This window comes from Echinops telfairi, unplaced genomic scaffold (assembly GCF_000313985.2).
Source record: "Echinops telfairi isolate 266 unplaced genomic scaffold, ASM31398v2 ScPeMD7_7463;HRSCAF=8501, whole genome shotgun sequence".
In the NCBI taxonomy this organism is placed as follows: domain Eukaryota; kingdom Metazoa; phylum Chordata; class Mammalia; order Afrosoricida; family Tenrecidae; genus Echinops; species Echinops telfairi.
The window spans coordinates 10,475,063-10,490,569 of NW_022111363.1; the positions used below are offsets into that span (position 1 = coordinate 10,475,063).

At 47.4% G+C, this 15,507-nt stretch overlaps 1 protein-coding gene across 1 annotated transcript; it reads left to right on the forward strand.

The window, feature by feature from the left end:
• The first annotated feature begins 1,273 nt into the window (after positions 1-1,273).
• PLET1 (placenta expressed transcript 1) lies at positions 1,274-13,609 on the forward strand. Its single transcript, XM_045283585.1, has 4 exons — positions 1,274-1,457; positions 7,716-7,926; positions 10,012-10,073; positions 12,964-13,609. The coding sequence occupies exons 1-4, from the start codon at positions 1,274-1,276 to the stop codon at positions 13,209-13,211; spliced, it is 705 nt and encodes a 234-aa protein (XP_045139520.1). The 3' UTR covers positions 13,212-13,609.
• Positions 13,610-15,507: the final 1,898 nt, after the last annotated feature.

Here is a 15,507-nt window from a genome sequence, read left to right on the forward strand (position 1 = left end):
TATAAACCATATGGAGCGCAGCTCTGCTCTGCCACCCATGAGTCACCATCCGTCAGAGTCAGCTCCACGGCCCTGGGTTTGTCAGGGAGAGTAGAGTGGCGGTAACTCCTTGTGCTTTTAATTTGCATTTCCCTTATGACGAGCTGGAGGGTCACGAAGGGTGTGGCCTTTTGAGAATGACTAATGGGCAAGAGCACCGTCGTATGCACACCTGGGCCAGCTGTATAACTTCTTCAGAGAAATCTCTGTTCAGATCTGCTGATTTTTCAACGGGTATATTTGTCTTTTATGGCTGGGCTATAAACGTTCTTTACAGATCTGGATATTCCACACCTACCAAAAAACGACTTTGACTCAATCCCAGACTTTTCCTTTTCTTTCAGTTCACAAGGAATATTTCTTTCCTTTTTTTCCTCTCCTTCAGTGAGTACACCATAAAAAAGCAGAAGGGAGACACAAAAGCCATATTCTCTCTTTTTCTTAGTACAAGATAACCAGACGTCCCGCTTTTGGCGGGACAGTCCTGATTTTTGGCATTTTTTTAAAGTCCCAATTTTTGGAAAGAATGTATGACAAGCTAGGGAACGGTCTATTTGGTCCATATAGACCAAATTTTTCATCACGAACACACACACCCTCACCCCCAGTCAATGGTGTCCCGCTTTACCAATGTTAAAATCTGGTCACCTTATCTTAGTAGTTTCTTTGTGCTAGGGATGGTAGTGGGGGAATGCTAGGACCAAAATATTGTTTCTTCCCAAATAAATAAATATGAATCCCAAACCAGCCTCTTTCTAGTTCTAAACTAGTTGCAAAATGAACCAGGGATTATTAGGGAAATGTTAGCTTAAGAAGGAATGGAAGAAGATACCTACATTCCAAGAAAGACACTTCACACTGGAGCAAGGGTGTGAAGATTTTGCAACTTGCAATTCCACTTGTCCTACATGTAACTCTCCTCCATGGGCTCCTGCAAGTGACAGGTGCTGAGATGAGCCAGGGGCAACACCGTGGGGTCAGTATAGACTTCTTTTTTTTTTTTTCCACAGCTGGAATTGGCAAAAGATCACGGGTGACCGGTACCAAGGATTCATTCTTGGTGAAAACTTGGACCAAAATCCAGTCTGACAGCTCCTTTTAGGGAAGGAATGGGCTGGCGATTTACATGTATGACCTCATGCACAAAGCTCCAGCCTTGGAGCATATAAATAGGAGGGTGAGTTGTTCAACTTCCCCAGTTCCAGGCACAGGAGTAACCGGACCGATCAAGACCATGGCTGTCCGCAGTGCCACGCTGCTCTCACACGGGCTGCTTCTGTGCCTGGGGCTGCTGCTTTCGGCTGCCCTCTCTGCGGGCGCTGACGACGCCTGTGTGCTCTTCAATAAGCAGCGCACCACCATGGGCCCTCCTATCACGGTCAGCCCCGCAGTCTATGCCAGCAACACACGCTACGAAGGTGAGTAGAAAGCAAAGGCTCTGCTGCCCTTCTTATCTGAGGGGTGTTCCCACGGAAACCCTCCATTCGCTGCTGTAGCGCTCCCTGGGAAGTGGTGGGGTGGGGCTGTGAGGTATTTCAACATGTGAGAATGTGTTTGGGATGGAAGTATTTCTGCCTGTGCCCTCTGCTGAGTCCTTGAGGCCCCAATGCACAGGTTAACTGCACCTTAACAACAAAACACCTACAGCAAGTCCACTGGCTTGAGAAAATAAAATGGGCATTCTTATCCTTTAAAATGATGCTAATGTCATCCCAAGAAGTAGCCCTCTGAGAAAGGAGTGACTGCCCGGGGCGATGGTGTATTGCCCAAGCCCAGGAGGCACGGCTTCCGTTCAGTCCGTGGCTGGACCAGCCAGTGAGCTCTGCCGGTTGTCACGTTCCTTTGCTAGGAGGCCCCTGGACGGCAAAGAATGCAAGTGATTTGCTGCAGCTCTCACCACTAGTTAACCTCTCACCACTAGTTAGCCTCTCACCACTAGTTAGCTCTCACCACTAGTTTGCCTCTCGCCACTAGTTAGCCTCTCACCACTAGTTAGCTCTCACCAATAGTTAGCCTCTCACCACTAGTTAGCTCTCACCACTAGTTAGCCTCTCGCCACTAGTTAGCCTCTCGCCACTAGTTAGCTCTCACCATTAGTTAGCCTCTCACCACTAGTTAGCAGCAGAACCAGCACACAAATTCTGGTTTTTCCATTCCTAACTGCCTTTCTTCTAGTAAGATCTTATAAATGTTTTCTAAATATTCCTTTTTGGATCACCAGAACCTCAGGGTCAAGGAACGTGCTTCCTGGCGAGTTTCATCCTCACCACCACACTATGTCATCTGGCGCGTACCATGCATGAATGTATTTCTTCTTCGTGACAGCCTGCTGGGTAGACACGACTATCATTCCCATTTTATGGCTGAGACAACAGGGGAAACAGAGAGGCTAAAGGACTTTCTCGGATCACAAATGTCTTTGAGGGTGAATGCAAGCATTCTAGCCCCAGGAACCCTACCCTTACTGTGATACAATATTCTTCTCCATTAGTCATGAGAGCTGAGGTTTCTTACTGGGTACTTACTGTTCCAGAGGAAAATGCTCTTATTTTCCCAGTTTTACTGATGAAAAACTGAAGTTCAGGGAAGTTAAGGAACTTACCCAAGGGAACATAGTAAGGAACAGCTATGTTTGAATTTAAGTAACACTTTTCTTTTGGGGGCTGCCTTCCTTTTTCCGCTGCCCCTCCACTTGACCAAGTGTGATGTCCTTCTCCAGGGACTGGTCTCTCCTGACACATGCGCAACGGACATGAGACAGTCTCACGATCCTGGTGGCATACGCCCAAACGTGCCCAGCTTCAGAGGCTGTCCTCTAGTCTACTCTGTTACTCCGGCTTCCAGAACTCAAATCAAAAGTTGCAGAGACAACCAGGGTGCTGTCTGCTCCGCATCTTAATATTTCAGGCTTCACCCCACGAACCACTACAGAAAGCCCTCACATGCTCACCCTGGCTAGTTCCTGCATTTGTTTTTCTCATGGGGACTGTCCTTGAGTGTTCGGGTTCTGACAGCCAACTGTGCCCCACTTCCTCAGGCAGCAGACCTGGTCCTACCAGGGCAGGGAGGTTAATCTTGTCATTCAAGATGAGGACCAGAAGGGCACATGTGTCACCTCATGAATGGGGAAGGAGCTGGAGGTGTCAGACTACTGAGAGATGACAGTCCCTTCACTTAGACAGTGGTTCTCAACCCCTTTGGAGGCCAAATGACCCTTTCATAGGGGTTGCCTGGTTCATGACAGTAGCAAAGTTACAGTTATGAAGTAGCAACGAAAATAATTTTATGGTGGGGGGTGGGTCACCACAACGTGAGGAACTATTAAAGGGTCTTGGTATTAGGAAGGTGGAGAACCACTGACTTAGGAGGACATGTGTGTGGTGTGGCATGGCGCTGTTAGCATGGAGGCGGATAGCACAAGGATCTTAAGAAGATGGTGCACAGGGGATCCACGAGGTCCTGTGGTTGCTAGGTGCCATCCCATCGCTTTCCACTCATAGCGGCCCTGTGTGCCCCAGTAGGAAACGTGCCCGGTCCGGTTCCATCCTCACAGTGGTTCCCACGTGTGAGCCCATGGGTGCAGCCACTGTGTCCACCCGTCTTGTTGAAAGCCTTCCCCTTTGTCCCTGCCTCTCCACTTTATCCACCGTGGTGTCCTTCCCACGGGGCTGGTCCCTCCCCACAACATGCCCAAAGTGCGTGCGTGAGGCCGAGTCTCGAAATTCCCTGCTACTTTGAATATTCTTCCCCTCCGTCAGAGCTCAAGCGCATCGAATCTTCTCCGGGCTTCCTTCATCTCATTACCCTTTCTCCTGAAAGCAGGCAGAGGGGAGGAAGGAGAGTTACAAGACCCCCTGAGAGGGATCGGGCTGGGGCGAAGGGAAATCACAGCCATGACAGAGGCCCCAGGACAGAGTCGAGGGGGAGGAAGAGGGGAGCGAAGGCTCACTCTGTGTCATGCCGGTCCCCAAACGTCACGCCGTTTGATCTCAGAAAGATGGAACTGTGCTCGAGCCCCGTGCTATGATTCCCTGTGGAACGGCCGCAGCAGAGAGTCAAAATCTCGTGCCCACGGAGACGGGAAGTGCCAGGCCCCACAGCTGTGACATGATGTCCTTGTAGAGTGTCATCGCCCCGCTCAGCAGGCGCACCTGGAGAGGCCGATGAGTAAATACTTTCACAGGCAACCTCCTCTCCTCATTTGGGCCTCTCATTATGTTTTTTATTTCAGGCTGTGTGTTAACATTGGTAAGTCACATGCCGATGGCTTGGCAGCTCCCAAAAGACATCTTGGGCAATATCTGAGAATAAGATTTCTGCCTCTGGCTTGATACCAGTGGGAAAACCCCACCCTGGGAGGACATTTACATGACGACTGCTGTGTACACACCTGCTCCCACTTTTACATCTCAGGACAAGAGGGAGGTAGCTCACTTGTCTTTTCTTTTTTAATATACATAAGTGGTTTTTTAAAATCATTTTACTGGGGGCTGGTACAAGTCTTATCACAATCCATACATACATCCATTGTATCAAGCACATTTGTACATTTGTTGCCATCATATTCTCAAAACATTTGCTTTCTGCTTGAGCCCTTGGTATCAGCTCCTCATGTTTCCCCTCCCTCCCCGCTCCCCTCTCCTTCAAGAACCCTTGATAATTTATAAATTATTATTGATTTGTCATGTCTTACACTGTCCGACATCTCCCTTCACCCCCTTTTCTGTTGTCCATCCCCCGGGAGGAGGTTATATGTAGATCCTGGTGATCTCACTTGTCTTTTCTCCTGGAGCTTCAGCTTCAAGGCTAGCTGCTGAACTTTAGCAGTCCATCAGTGGGCCTTATATAGGGCCCTCCGTGTGCTCAGCACCAGGCCGGCTAGACACTGACCCACATGACAACCGTGTGTGACGCAAGCCAGACGCTCTGTAAGTGTCTAACTCTACAATTGAAAAAAATACGATTTCAAAAACTAAACTCACTGCATGGAGTCAATGCCGACCCTATGGGACAGGGTGGAACTGCCCCTGTAGGGTTTCTGAGACTGTCGCTCTTTCCAGGGGCAGATGATCTCCTTTCCCCCCTAGGGGGAAGACAGGCTGCCCCAAGAGTGGGATGAAAGATGGCAAAGTGGGGCAAAGCCATGGAGGGTCACAAAGCTCCTGTGCTTGGTCCTATAGTTGACAGGAGAGAAGCAGAAATGTCCTGTCACGCCAGAAAACAAGGCACATGTTGGAGGTTGGAGGGAAGAGCGTGGCCTGCAGGAAGTAGTGATGGAAGAGGAAACCTGGGCTGGCAGTCAATAACTGCAAGGGGAGGAGCCCAGGTAATCCAGGTGCCCGCAATGGATTCTCAGGGGAAGGAGGAAGACTCGAACCGAAGTGCCATAGGGAACCCAGCAAGCCCCTGCCATCAGTGCTGACGGACTGTGGAGACTCTACATCTTTATGGCTGCAGACAGCCTCGTCTTTCTCCCTCCGAGGGGCTGGTGGGTTTGAACCTCGTGATAAACGGTGCCACCGGGGGAAGCAGAGCCCCTTTGAGGAAGTGGCCGGCTAGATGACTATCTGGATGGCCCTCTCATGAGTCACCTCCACATTCCCCTGATGTACAGATCTGTGACAGATAGCAGCGTCTCGAGGAGCTGCCCGTGGGATCGGGTCAGCTGACCTCAACTGGAAAAAAGACTAAGACAAAAGAGCAATACCATCTGCTACAAGCAATATCACGAGCTATCTACTCAACACCCACCATGTGTTCAAATATTTACATGTTCACTGGAATCCCCCCAGGAACCTTTCCAAGTAGGCATGTGTCATAGAGCACCAGCTCCGTGCCTCACTGCCTCCAGTCAGTTCTGGCCCACAGTGACCTGATGGAAAAAGAACGGTCCATTCTCCACTGTAAATCTTACAGGAATGGAAAGCCTCATCTTTGGCTTTGAACTGCTGACCTTGTGCTTGCCAGTGCAACACACTGTGACCCATATAACAAAACAGAAAACGCACTGTCATGGAGTCAAGTCCGACTCCTGATGACCCTGTAGCACAGGGTAGAACTGCCCCTGTGAGTTTCCGAAATGATAACTCTTTATGGAAGTAGAAAGCCTCTGCTTTCTCCCACACAGCGGCTGGTGGCTTCGAGCTGCTGACCTTTCCGTTAACAGCCCAATACATAGCCATGACACCACTAGGACTCCTACAGTGAGGGACTTAGAAGGAGACCGGGAACATTGTGGGCCCTCGGTAACTATTTATGGAGTGAAGGGTGCACACTGATGAAATGACTTGCTCCTAAATGCTAGAGCCAGAATTTTCAATCCCGGATTGTGCTGATCCCGTTGTCCTGCACGGTCGATGTTCGCTGCTTCTGTGAAGTAAAATCTCTGAAAACAGTTCAGGTGGCTGAGAGGACACTGGCGAACAACAGCCTAGCCTGGAGAGACTCATGCTGCTGCTACTGCTGCGCATTGTCATCCAGTCCAGCAGAGTCACGGTACCCCTACGGCCAGACTGAAATCGTCTTTGGAAATCCCCACCACCACTATCCATCAGAAAGCTGAATTTGGGCTGCTTCTGCCTCCAGTAGAACTAAGAATTCAGCGAGGCCCCCTGTGGTTAATACTAGGCTAGATCGTGGGAGAAACCCCACCTGACTGGAGATGATGAGGAAATCCTGAGGGCCTGTTGACGGGCAACCGGATTGCAGCCCCCGTGGCACAGAGACCCCCTTCCCCACCAGCAACAGAGACCAGACCAGGAGCTTTGACATTTGGGAGGCTGGTCAAGGTGATTTGTTTTGCCACCATCTTACTGCCTTCCACCCATAGCGCACTTCCCAGGGCACCCATCACTCATGACCCCACACGCTCACGCAGAAGAGGAAAGAGGGGCTTTATGCCCAGGCCCTCGGGCCCAATCTGTAGCAAAATCAGTGCCAAAGTACAGGTCGTTTTACCCACCTTTTACCCTAGAAAATTTGGAGAGCACAAGAAAGCACTAGGGGGGAAATGTTTCAATCATCTGTCATTCCACTAACAGAAACACTGCCACCGTCCGTAGTCGTGAGGGGCAGGTGGGAGGGGAGACAGGAAGAGTCAATGCTTAGACATCAGAGGTTAAGTTACGACGGTGGAAACTTTGGGGAACAGATAAGGGTGATGGTTGTACAGCAGGATAAGCGCAGTCCATGTCACCAAACTGTCCCTGTGGTTGCTGTTGTTAAGGGCGACTGTGTCCAATGGCACTATGTCTGGAGTGGTCCCGTGTGCCACAGAGGGAGCACTGTGCCATCCTCACAGTTGTCTTTATGTTTGACCCATCGATGCAGCCACTACCACACCATCGCGTTGAAAGTCTCCCTCTCCTTGGCTACCCGCTCCTCTACCAAGCATGATGTCCTTCTTCGGGAGGACTGCTCTCTCCTGCTAACATGTCCACTGTGCATGTAGACATTTGAGAAATATCTTCTTTTGTTACCTACCTGCTTAACACAATTGTTAACATTACCTCAGCTAAGAACTCCTGTTTCCTTCCCGACCTTTTCTGTCTTACGGAAGTGGAAGCTCCTGTTTTGAAACTTGCTCTTCCCGCACATCGCTGTTATTCCCCGACCCCCGACCCCTTTATCACTGTCTTCATATCGATGGCTGATTTATTCCTTATCATTTTCTCTAGTCACCGTCCCTGTGAACGACAACACCGTCTCTGTGTACCTGCGAGCTCTAGACAAGAGCTATAAGTCAGTCGGCACCTGGCAAAACACCAGCCAAGAAGTCCAAGGGTGTAAGGGCACTGGCATATATAACCAAGAAACCTTCAACGGCACATCCTTCCAGGCGAACTGGCTGTCTCCAAACTTCTCAGATGTCACTAAAGTCAAGATACAGTAAGAACCTCTCTATATAGGATTTGCTTTGATCTTTTACCATTTCACCTTAGGGGTAAGTGGTTTTAACTTGACCTTGTTCACCAGTTCGCCAGTTTGGGTCAACATAAAGAATATACATCGGAAGAACTAGACAGCCTATGTGATTCCTAATCTCTCGCCTCATGGAGAGAGCATTACCAAAAGGACTCATGTGGGAACTGTGAGCAGAAAGTTGATGGTACTGTAATACCACTGTCCAGCCTGCACCACCCTCACCGTTGTTCTTACATTTGAGCCATTTCTGAGCTCACACAAATGCATGCACGCAGATTCTGCAGGGAGGCCACCTGGGGACTCGTAATACAGTCTCAGTGAACCCTCTCTTCCAGCTGGGGATTTGTCACCAGGTTTATTTTCGAAACCAGGTGTTGGGAGGTACTTATGCCTCTGATTGCCATTTTGCTCTGGGAGTGCAGGTCTGACCAGTATGAACAGCCTCCAAGTCTCTGTGGGTGGTGGGGGTGGTGATGACGTGATGACAGAGCCGAGCCATCCTGGCCTGGTTGGACCCAGTGGGTTTCAAGGGGAGGGCTGTTAAGCTCACAGAGTGGCTCCCAAGAGCAGAACCTAAAGGAAGCTGCTTCAAATCCAACCTCCTGGAGACAGCAACTGCTTAGAAGCCAGCCAAGGCTAATGAGGAAAATCACCTGCCTCTCACCTCACCTCATTAAAGCTTTGCCCTCCTTACAACAACAAAGACCAGCCGTGCCAATCTGCAAGTGAAACAGCACACCCTACTGATAACATCTCCAGATGCTACCCCCACCCCCTCACCTGTGAGGTACTGGCCCCTCTGCTTGTTGACGATGTAAATTCGTGGCCAGAATCAGCCTGGCTGATCCAGGGCAAGGAGCACCCTATGTTAAGTGGACACAGGAAACCCAGGAACGCCCTTGTGCTGGGTCTTGTGTTGTGCAGAGGACACAAAGGAGGTGTAAAGAGGTCCTTGCCCATAGGGCAGTGGTTCTCAACCTTCCTAATGCCAAGACCCTTTAATATAGTTCCTAATGTGGTGGTGACCCCCAACCATAACGCTATTTTCGTTGCCACTTCATCACTGTCATTTTGCTACTGTTATGAATCGGGCAAGCCCTGTGAAAGGGTCATTCGAACCCCAAAGGGATAGCAACCCACAGGTTTAGAACCACTGCTATAGGGCTTCATAATCACTAATTATACAGAAATAATTACTGAGGTTAAACATCACTTCCTCAAAAAAGCATTCCCTAAAGCCCAAGACCAAGATAGGGCTCTCTGCTTACCATCCACTACTCCCTCCAATATGTGATTAGTTACTTAATTTGTTACTTAGTTTAAGTTGGTGCTTAAAACCTTTCTTTCAAAGGAAACCCTGAGTGTGCACAAGGGCCACTGTCCCTTCAGCACCAAGTGGCGTGGTTGCCAGGTAGAACACTTGTATTGATTCTACATTGCTTGGAGGAATAGGCTTTGATGTAATACTGGATCCTCTGATTTAATAACAACAAACAAGCTGTACATGTTATTTAACAAACATTAGTAAGCACCTACTGGGTGCCAGTAAGAAAGAATTGACAACAGAACCTGCCCTCAAAATATGGACACTCCAGGAGGGGGAGGATCCTCAGCAAGCACGTGCTTCTCCAGTGGAGATGTGTCTGTGTTGTGACATCCAGGAGAAAAGACCACAATAATATCAGTCTCTTCTGTACTTGACCCTAAGATCCCCCACAATCTTGGTCCCAATGACCTCTTCCATTCACCAACCCCATCGAGCTCCTCCCTCACAGGCAGGTACACACCTCTGCTCTTTTGTTCAAGGTGCCCTGCCTGGAATGCCCATCTCTGTCGCATCTGCCAACAGACTTAAGTCTAGACCAAGATCAAGTACAGAATAGACTAATCTAAGTCATCTGCTAGTTGTATGGTAAAGAGAGCAAGGGGAAAATTTATAGGCTAGGGTCCTCAGAGAAGGCTTGCCTCTGAGAAGGCAAGCATCTGAGGTGAACTTGGGAGTCTCACAAGTGAGGTCCTCACCACTCTCTCTGTGATTGTCCTTTACAGAGTCATCACTATCTACAATGACCAAAATGCGTCCTATTCTTATCTGCAGCTGGAGAGTACAGGTAAGTCTCCTCAGCTCATTTCTATCTGACAGGCAACTCCATGGGCCTGAAAATTTCCTCTGTGGCTGCCCTGAAAGGGGGGCATCTTCTAATCATGCATTTAGGTCTCTGAGTGGCTCAAATAATTTGCACTCATCTGCTGACTGAAAGATTGGCACTCAAACTCACCTGGTGGTGTCATGAAGGAAAGGCCTGAGGATCTGTACCCCCAAAGGTTACAGTCCCATGGAGCAGAGAGACTCTGTAACATTTGGGGTCACCATGACCCACCATGAATCAGAATCCACCCAACTGCTATGTTGTTTTGTTTTTAATTATGTATTCCCCAGATGTCAGTTTATGCCTCCCTAAGATCGACAGATTCGCTCAGCCTCTCATCCCATGCCCTCCCCAAAGTTTAGAGAACAAAAACCCTTCCCCAAGATTTCTTCAAATCTTCACAATCCCCTCAGCCTCCCACGGAAGCTATTTCAACATCACAGAGATACAGACAGGAAAACCAGCTCCTTCTTCAAAGTGCGCAAAGGCTTCTCAGTCAAAGCCTGCATGGGCACAGCAACTTTTCACAGTTAAAGTTAAACCCAAGGTTAAAGTGGGGAGGAGGAGGGGAAGGAGGAGTGGTTCAAAGAAGAAGGAGTTTAGTCATAGAAACAGTCATGATTTTATTACTCTTTAAAGTAGCTTTTGGACACCACCACACCACAACCAAAATTTTCCTTTGGCCTTGCATGGGTTTTAGTTCACACCATCCTGAAGCCCCTTGCCCCTCTCCCCTTCCCCCCTCTACTCTGTCCCTTTTTCTTTCTCTTACTTTCTTCTTGGGAGTTAAGTTTTAGAAACTAAAAGTCAGAGGAGATAGGTACGTTTCCTAAAGCTATACTGAAAGTAAACAGCAACTCTAATACAATTACCCCCTCCTATTTGGATTTTATTATTTATAATTCTTGGATCACATGGGCCGGTGTGCTTCTATCAGGTGTAATTAGCTGACATCTCACTCAGGTAGCTGCTTGTTTTAAGACCCCAGACTCTATTCTTTCTGATAGCTGGGCATCATCTGATTTCTTCACCACACTTTGCTACAGCACCCATATCTTCAATGATCTCTTCATAAGAGCAAGTATGAAGTAGGACCATGTCATAGATCAGGGCTTACCATTAAGTGTGAGCTCAAAATCCATTCATTTGGATTTTGGCTTATATTGGTTTATATATGTTACATATGTTCCTGGGTCCACATTAGGGACAGCATTATCATTTTATTGGAGGATATAATAAATAATCTCCATGGGACATACGGTCGTTCTATTAAAAGTATCATTAATTTAGCCACTGGCATAGAATGTAAAATAATATTGATAAAAGCAAAGTATCTATATACAAGACTACTTTTTTTTAACTAAAATGCATGCATTGTTGAATTGTACAGATTAAAATTTAAGTGACTGGACGGTCTCTGTACAAACAATGATGGTTGGAGAACAAAACTCTCATTAGCACTCATTCCCTAAGGCAGACTATGCCTGCTGGACTAAGACATGTCGTGAGAAAGGAAAAGAGCGTATGAAAATATCAAATACACGTCTGTCTCAAGTCTCCAGTGAGGCTCGACTCTCTACTAAGCTCCATGCTAATAAAATCCAATTTCACACAGAGAAAAAGGGGTTGTGTTTAGACTTTCGGGCTCAGTGGGACGGCAGAGGAGCATCCGCCCAGGAATATGCTGAATGAGATAAGACAGTGCCACAGAACCAGACGGCACCCTTCAGGCAAGCAGAAAGGATGAAGGCCCCACCTGAGTCAATCACGATGTTTCTTTTCCCTTTTGCTTCTTTCTTATCCTCATCGCTCTGGAAGGATCCTAGCTCACAGTGACCTAAAGGACAGAACAACTGCCCGTTGAGTTTCCTAGGCTACTGTACTTACAAAAGCGGACTGCCACGTCCTTCTCCCATGGAGCGGGTGATGGGTTTGAACCGCTGACTAGTTAGCAGCTGAGCACTTTGCCTCTTCCTTATATTGCTCTCCGTATCGTTCCTTATATTGCTCTCTGTATTGCTCCCTGCGTGGTGCAAATGGGGAAGTGCTGACTACGAGGTGAAAGGCTGGTTGTTGGACACCACACTGAGTTACCGTGGGACATCGAGTTGGTCACCTGCTTCCAAAAGGTCACAACCTTGAAGACCCAATGTCGAATGGTTCAACTTTTCCCATACGGGTCACTATAAGCCATCCTAGACTCAGCAGCAGCATATCCATTCTGCGTTTTCTAAGATCAGACCATTTCCCAGGGCTACAGGGCTGACGCTCTCTGCCAGCCAAGCAAGCCAAACTCCTGCTGCGCGAAAAGGATCTGCACCTACAAGGGGCTTTCTGACTCTTAGACCCCACAGAAAGATTCAGAACTGGGATGACATCGTTCCCTCCCCATGAAGCCGAGAGAGAGGGCAGGTCTCGGTTCTCACAAGCTTCCCAGGCAACTCTTAAAATCAACAAGAAAAACAAAACTGTGTCCTTCTGAATCATATGTGTACTGACATTAAACAGTCATATGAAGAATATGCAGACACAGTCTAACCACCCCATGACAAATTCAACAGCTATGTACATTCAGTCAGTTTTGTTCCCCAGCACCACCACACATAGATGTTACAATGAAGAACAGTGCAGACCTTAAGGACAAGAAATGTCTCTTACTTATGTTGTTCTTTGTATTCTGTATCCCCTAACATGACTCCTCCTCTACATACAGTTGTACTTGACAATTATGTACGGAATTTTCCCCATGAATTTTGATGCCCGTGTTCTGCCAGATTAGCCTCCTTTTCCTAAATCTCACCCATCGTCCAACACAAATTCTAATGCCATTGTGGTGGTGGGTATTTTCCAGTAATGACGCCAACCATGACCCTCCCGAGTGTGACCAGCCCAACTATGACCAGCCAGACTGCGGCCAGCCAGACTGGGACCCGCCAGACCGTGGCCAGCCAGACCAACCAGACCACAACCAGACAGGTCACAACCACCACTGGGAAACGAACCACGAGCATCAGTTTTGGCAACAAAGTTTACAGCAGCCCCATCAGTAGTGCCATTCAGATCCTGCTCGTCTTCCTCACCAGCCGACTCCTCTTCTGAAAGGAAGCGAGGAGACATTGCCCCTGAGCCCCACTGCACCTTCCCATATCCCGCTCCAACTCAGTGCTCGGACCTGTTTCAAAGACGGCTTGACCTCCTTTTATGTGCAAGCTCTACCGCCACTACTTCTGATCAAAATGGAAATCTGAGGTCACATGGTAGAGGGTAGTGGGTAGCCAGTCAACTCGGTGGCGGCCTTGAGTCGCCAGATGGTCAACTGACATTTTTCACAACAGAAAACTATGCTTTCTGTGACTACCTAGATCTGGCCTGGTGGTACAATGGTTAAGTGCAGGGGTCCTCCAACTACGGCCCAGGGCCCACATGCGGCCCGTGGACGACACTTATCCAGCCCGCCGGGTGTTTTGTCCCATTTGTTTCTTTACTTCAAAATAAGACATGTGCAGTGTGCATTGGAACTTGTTCATAGTTGTTTTTTTTAAACTATAGTCCGGCCCTCCAATGGTCTGAGGGACAGTGGTGAACTGGCCCCCTGTTTAATGTTTGAGGACCCTGGTTAAGTGCTAATTGAAAGGTCAGCTATTCCAACCCAGCCAGTAGCTCTGCAGGAGAAAAGATCTGGTAATCTGCTCCCCTGCCGCTCACAGCCTGGGAAGCCCTCTGGCAGGTCTGCTCTGTCCTGTAAGGATGCTGTGAGTCAGAATCAACTTGATGAGACACAACAAAGCTAGCTTTTGTGTTACCTAGACTTCTACCTCTCAGTTTAGCACTACGATATTTAATTCCACAATCAAAGCTTCCGTTCACTATCCAGTGACTCTTTTGTGCCCCAACTCTCCATGTAGAGTTTTTCTAGCTTCTGTGCGTGACTAAGGGCAAGAGAGAGTACAGATTGCCCTGATGCTACAGGCAACTTCTCATTTTATCAACACCAGGGGAGCTTTGAAGGGGGGGAAAGAGGAATGTACCCTGGTTGAGCAGCCAATGATATGACAAGATCATTGGATAAAGACATTTTTCTATATTAAACCGAATAAATTATATTTCCAACATTAATAGTGGGTTATATGCCAATGTAAATCTTCCATGCATGATTGTTTTTCTTTTAATTAAAACCTTGAGAATAGTATCTATTTTTTCATTTATTCAGACATTAAACGAGTAATAGAATGATGAGTATGTGGATGTTTTCCCTTTTTTTCCACATCATTTTACTGGGGGTTCTTACAGTTCTTAAAACATTCCATACCAAAAAAATTAAAAACAAAAAACATTCCATACATTAATTGTATCAAGCATATGTTGCCATTATCATTTCCAAAACATCTTCTACTTGAACTCTTTTGGTATAAGCTCCTCTTTTTCCCCCTCCCTCCCCCACTCTCCCACCCTCGTGAATCCTTGATCAATTATATTGTTATTAGTATTTCATATTTTACACTGTCCATTGTCTCCCTTCACCTACATCTCTGTTATTCATCTCCTTTTGGGAGGGAGGTTATATATATCCAATCTTGTGATGGGTTTCCCCCCTTCTCACCCTTCCCCCTCCCTGACCATCTCATGATATCAATACTCCCATGATTGTTCCTGAGGGGTTTATCTGTCCTGAATTCTATGTGTTGAGAGCTCTTATCTGTACCAATGTGTGTTCTCTGGTCTAGCCAGATTTGTAAGTTAGAACTGAATAATGGGGGGGGGGGCAGGAAGTATTCAGGAGCTAGAGGAATGATGTGTGATTGTTTGGTGCTATACTACACCATGGTTGAAACATCCCTTATACCACTTCTGTGAGAAGGTATCCAATTATCTCCAGATGGGCTTTGGGTCTCCACTCCAACCCCCCTCTTTCACATCAATATAGTTGTTTGTTCTGTATCCTATGATACCAGATTCCTGATTCTGTCGGCACCTCATGATCACACAGCCTCGTGTGCTTCTTCCATGTGGGTTTATTTGCTTCCCTGCTACATGGCCACCGGTTTATCTTCAAGCCTTTAAGACCCCGCTATTTCTTTTGATAGCGGGCACCATCTGCTCTCTTCACCACATTTGTTATGCACCTATTCTGTCACGAGGGTGTGTATCAAAGAGTGCCAGGTTATTAGAACAAAGTGCTCTTGTGATAAGGGAGTCCTTGAGTAGAGGCCCAAAGTCTGTCTGCTGTCTTAATACTTATATAAATATATGTACATTGGCCTATAACCCTTTCGTTATAAATATATTTACATATATACATTTTACATTTACATATATACATGCCTATAGCTATACCTCTATAAATAGCTTTTGTCTATTTCTTTCTTCTATTTCCTTTACTTTCCTCTATTTCCTA

Bases quoted from the DNA above. Each gene is read 5' to 3' on its own strand.
- PLET1 (XM_045283585.1), top strand. From the start codon at position 1,274: ATGGCTGTCCGCAGTGCCACGCTGCTCTCACACGGGCTGCTTCTGTGC. The intron at 7,927-10,011 runs GTAAGAACCTCT...TGTCCTTTACAG, and splicing joins GTCACTAAAGTCAAGATACA to AGTCATCACTATCTACAATG. The intron at 10,074-12,963 runs GTAAGTCTCCTC...GGTATTTTCCAG, and splicing joins TCTGCAGCTGGAGAGTACAG to TAATGACGCCAACCATGACC.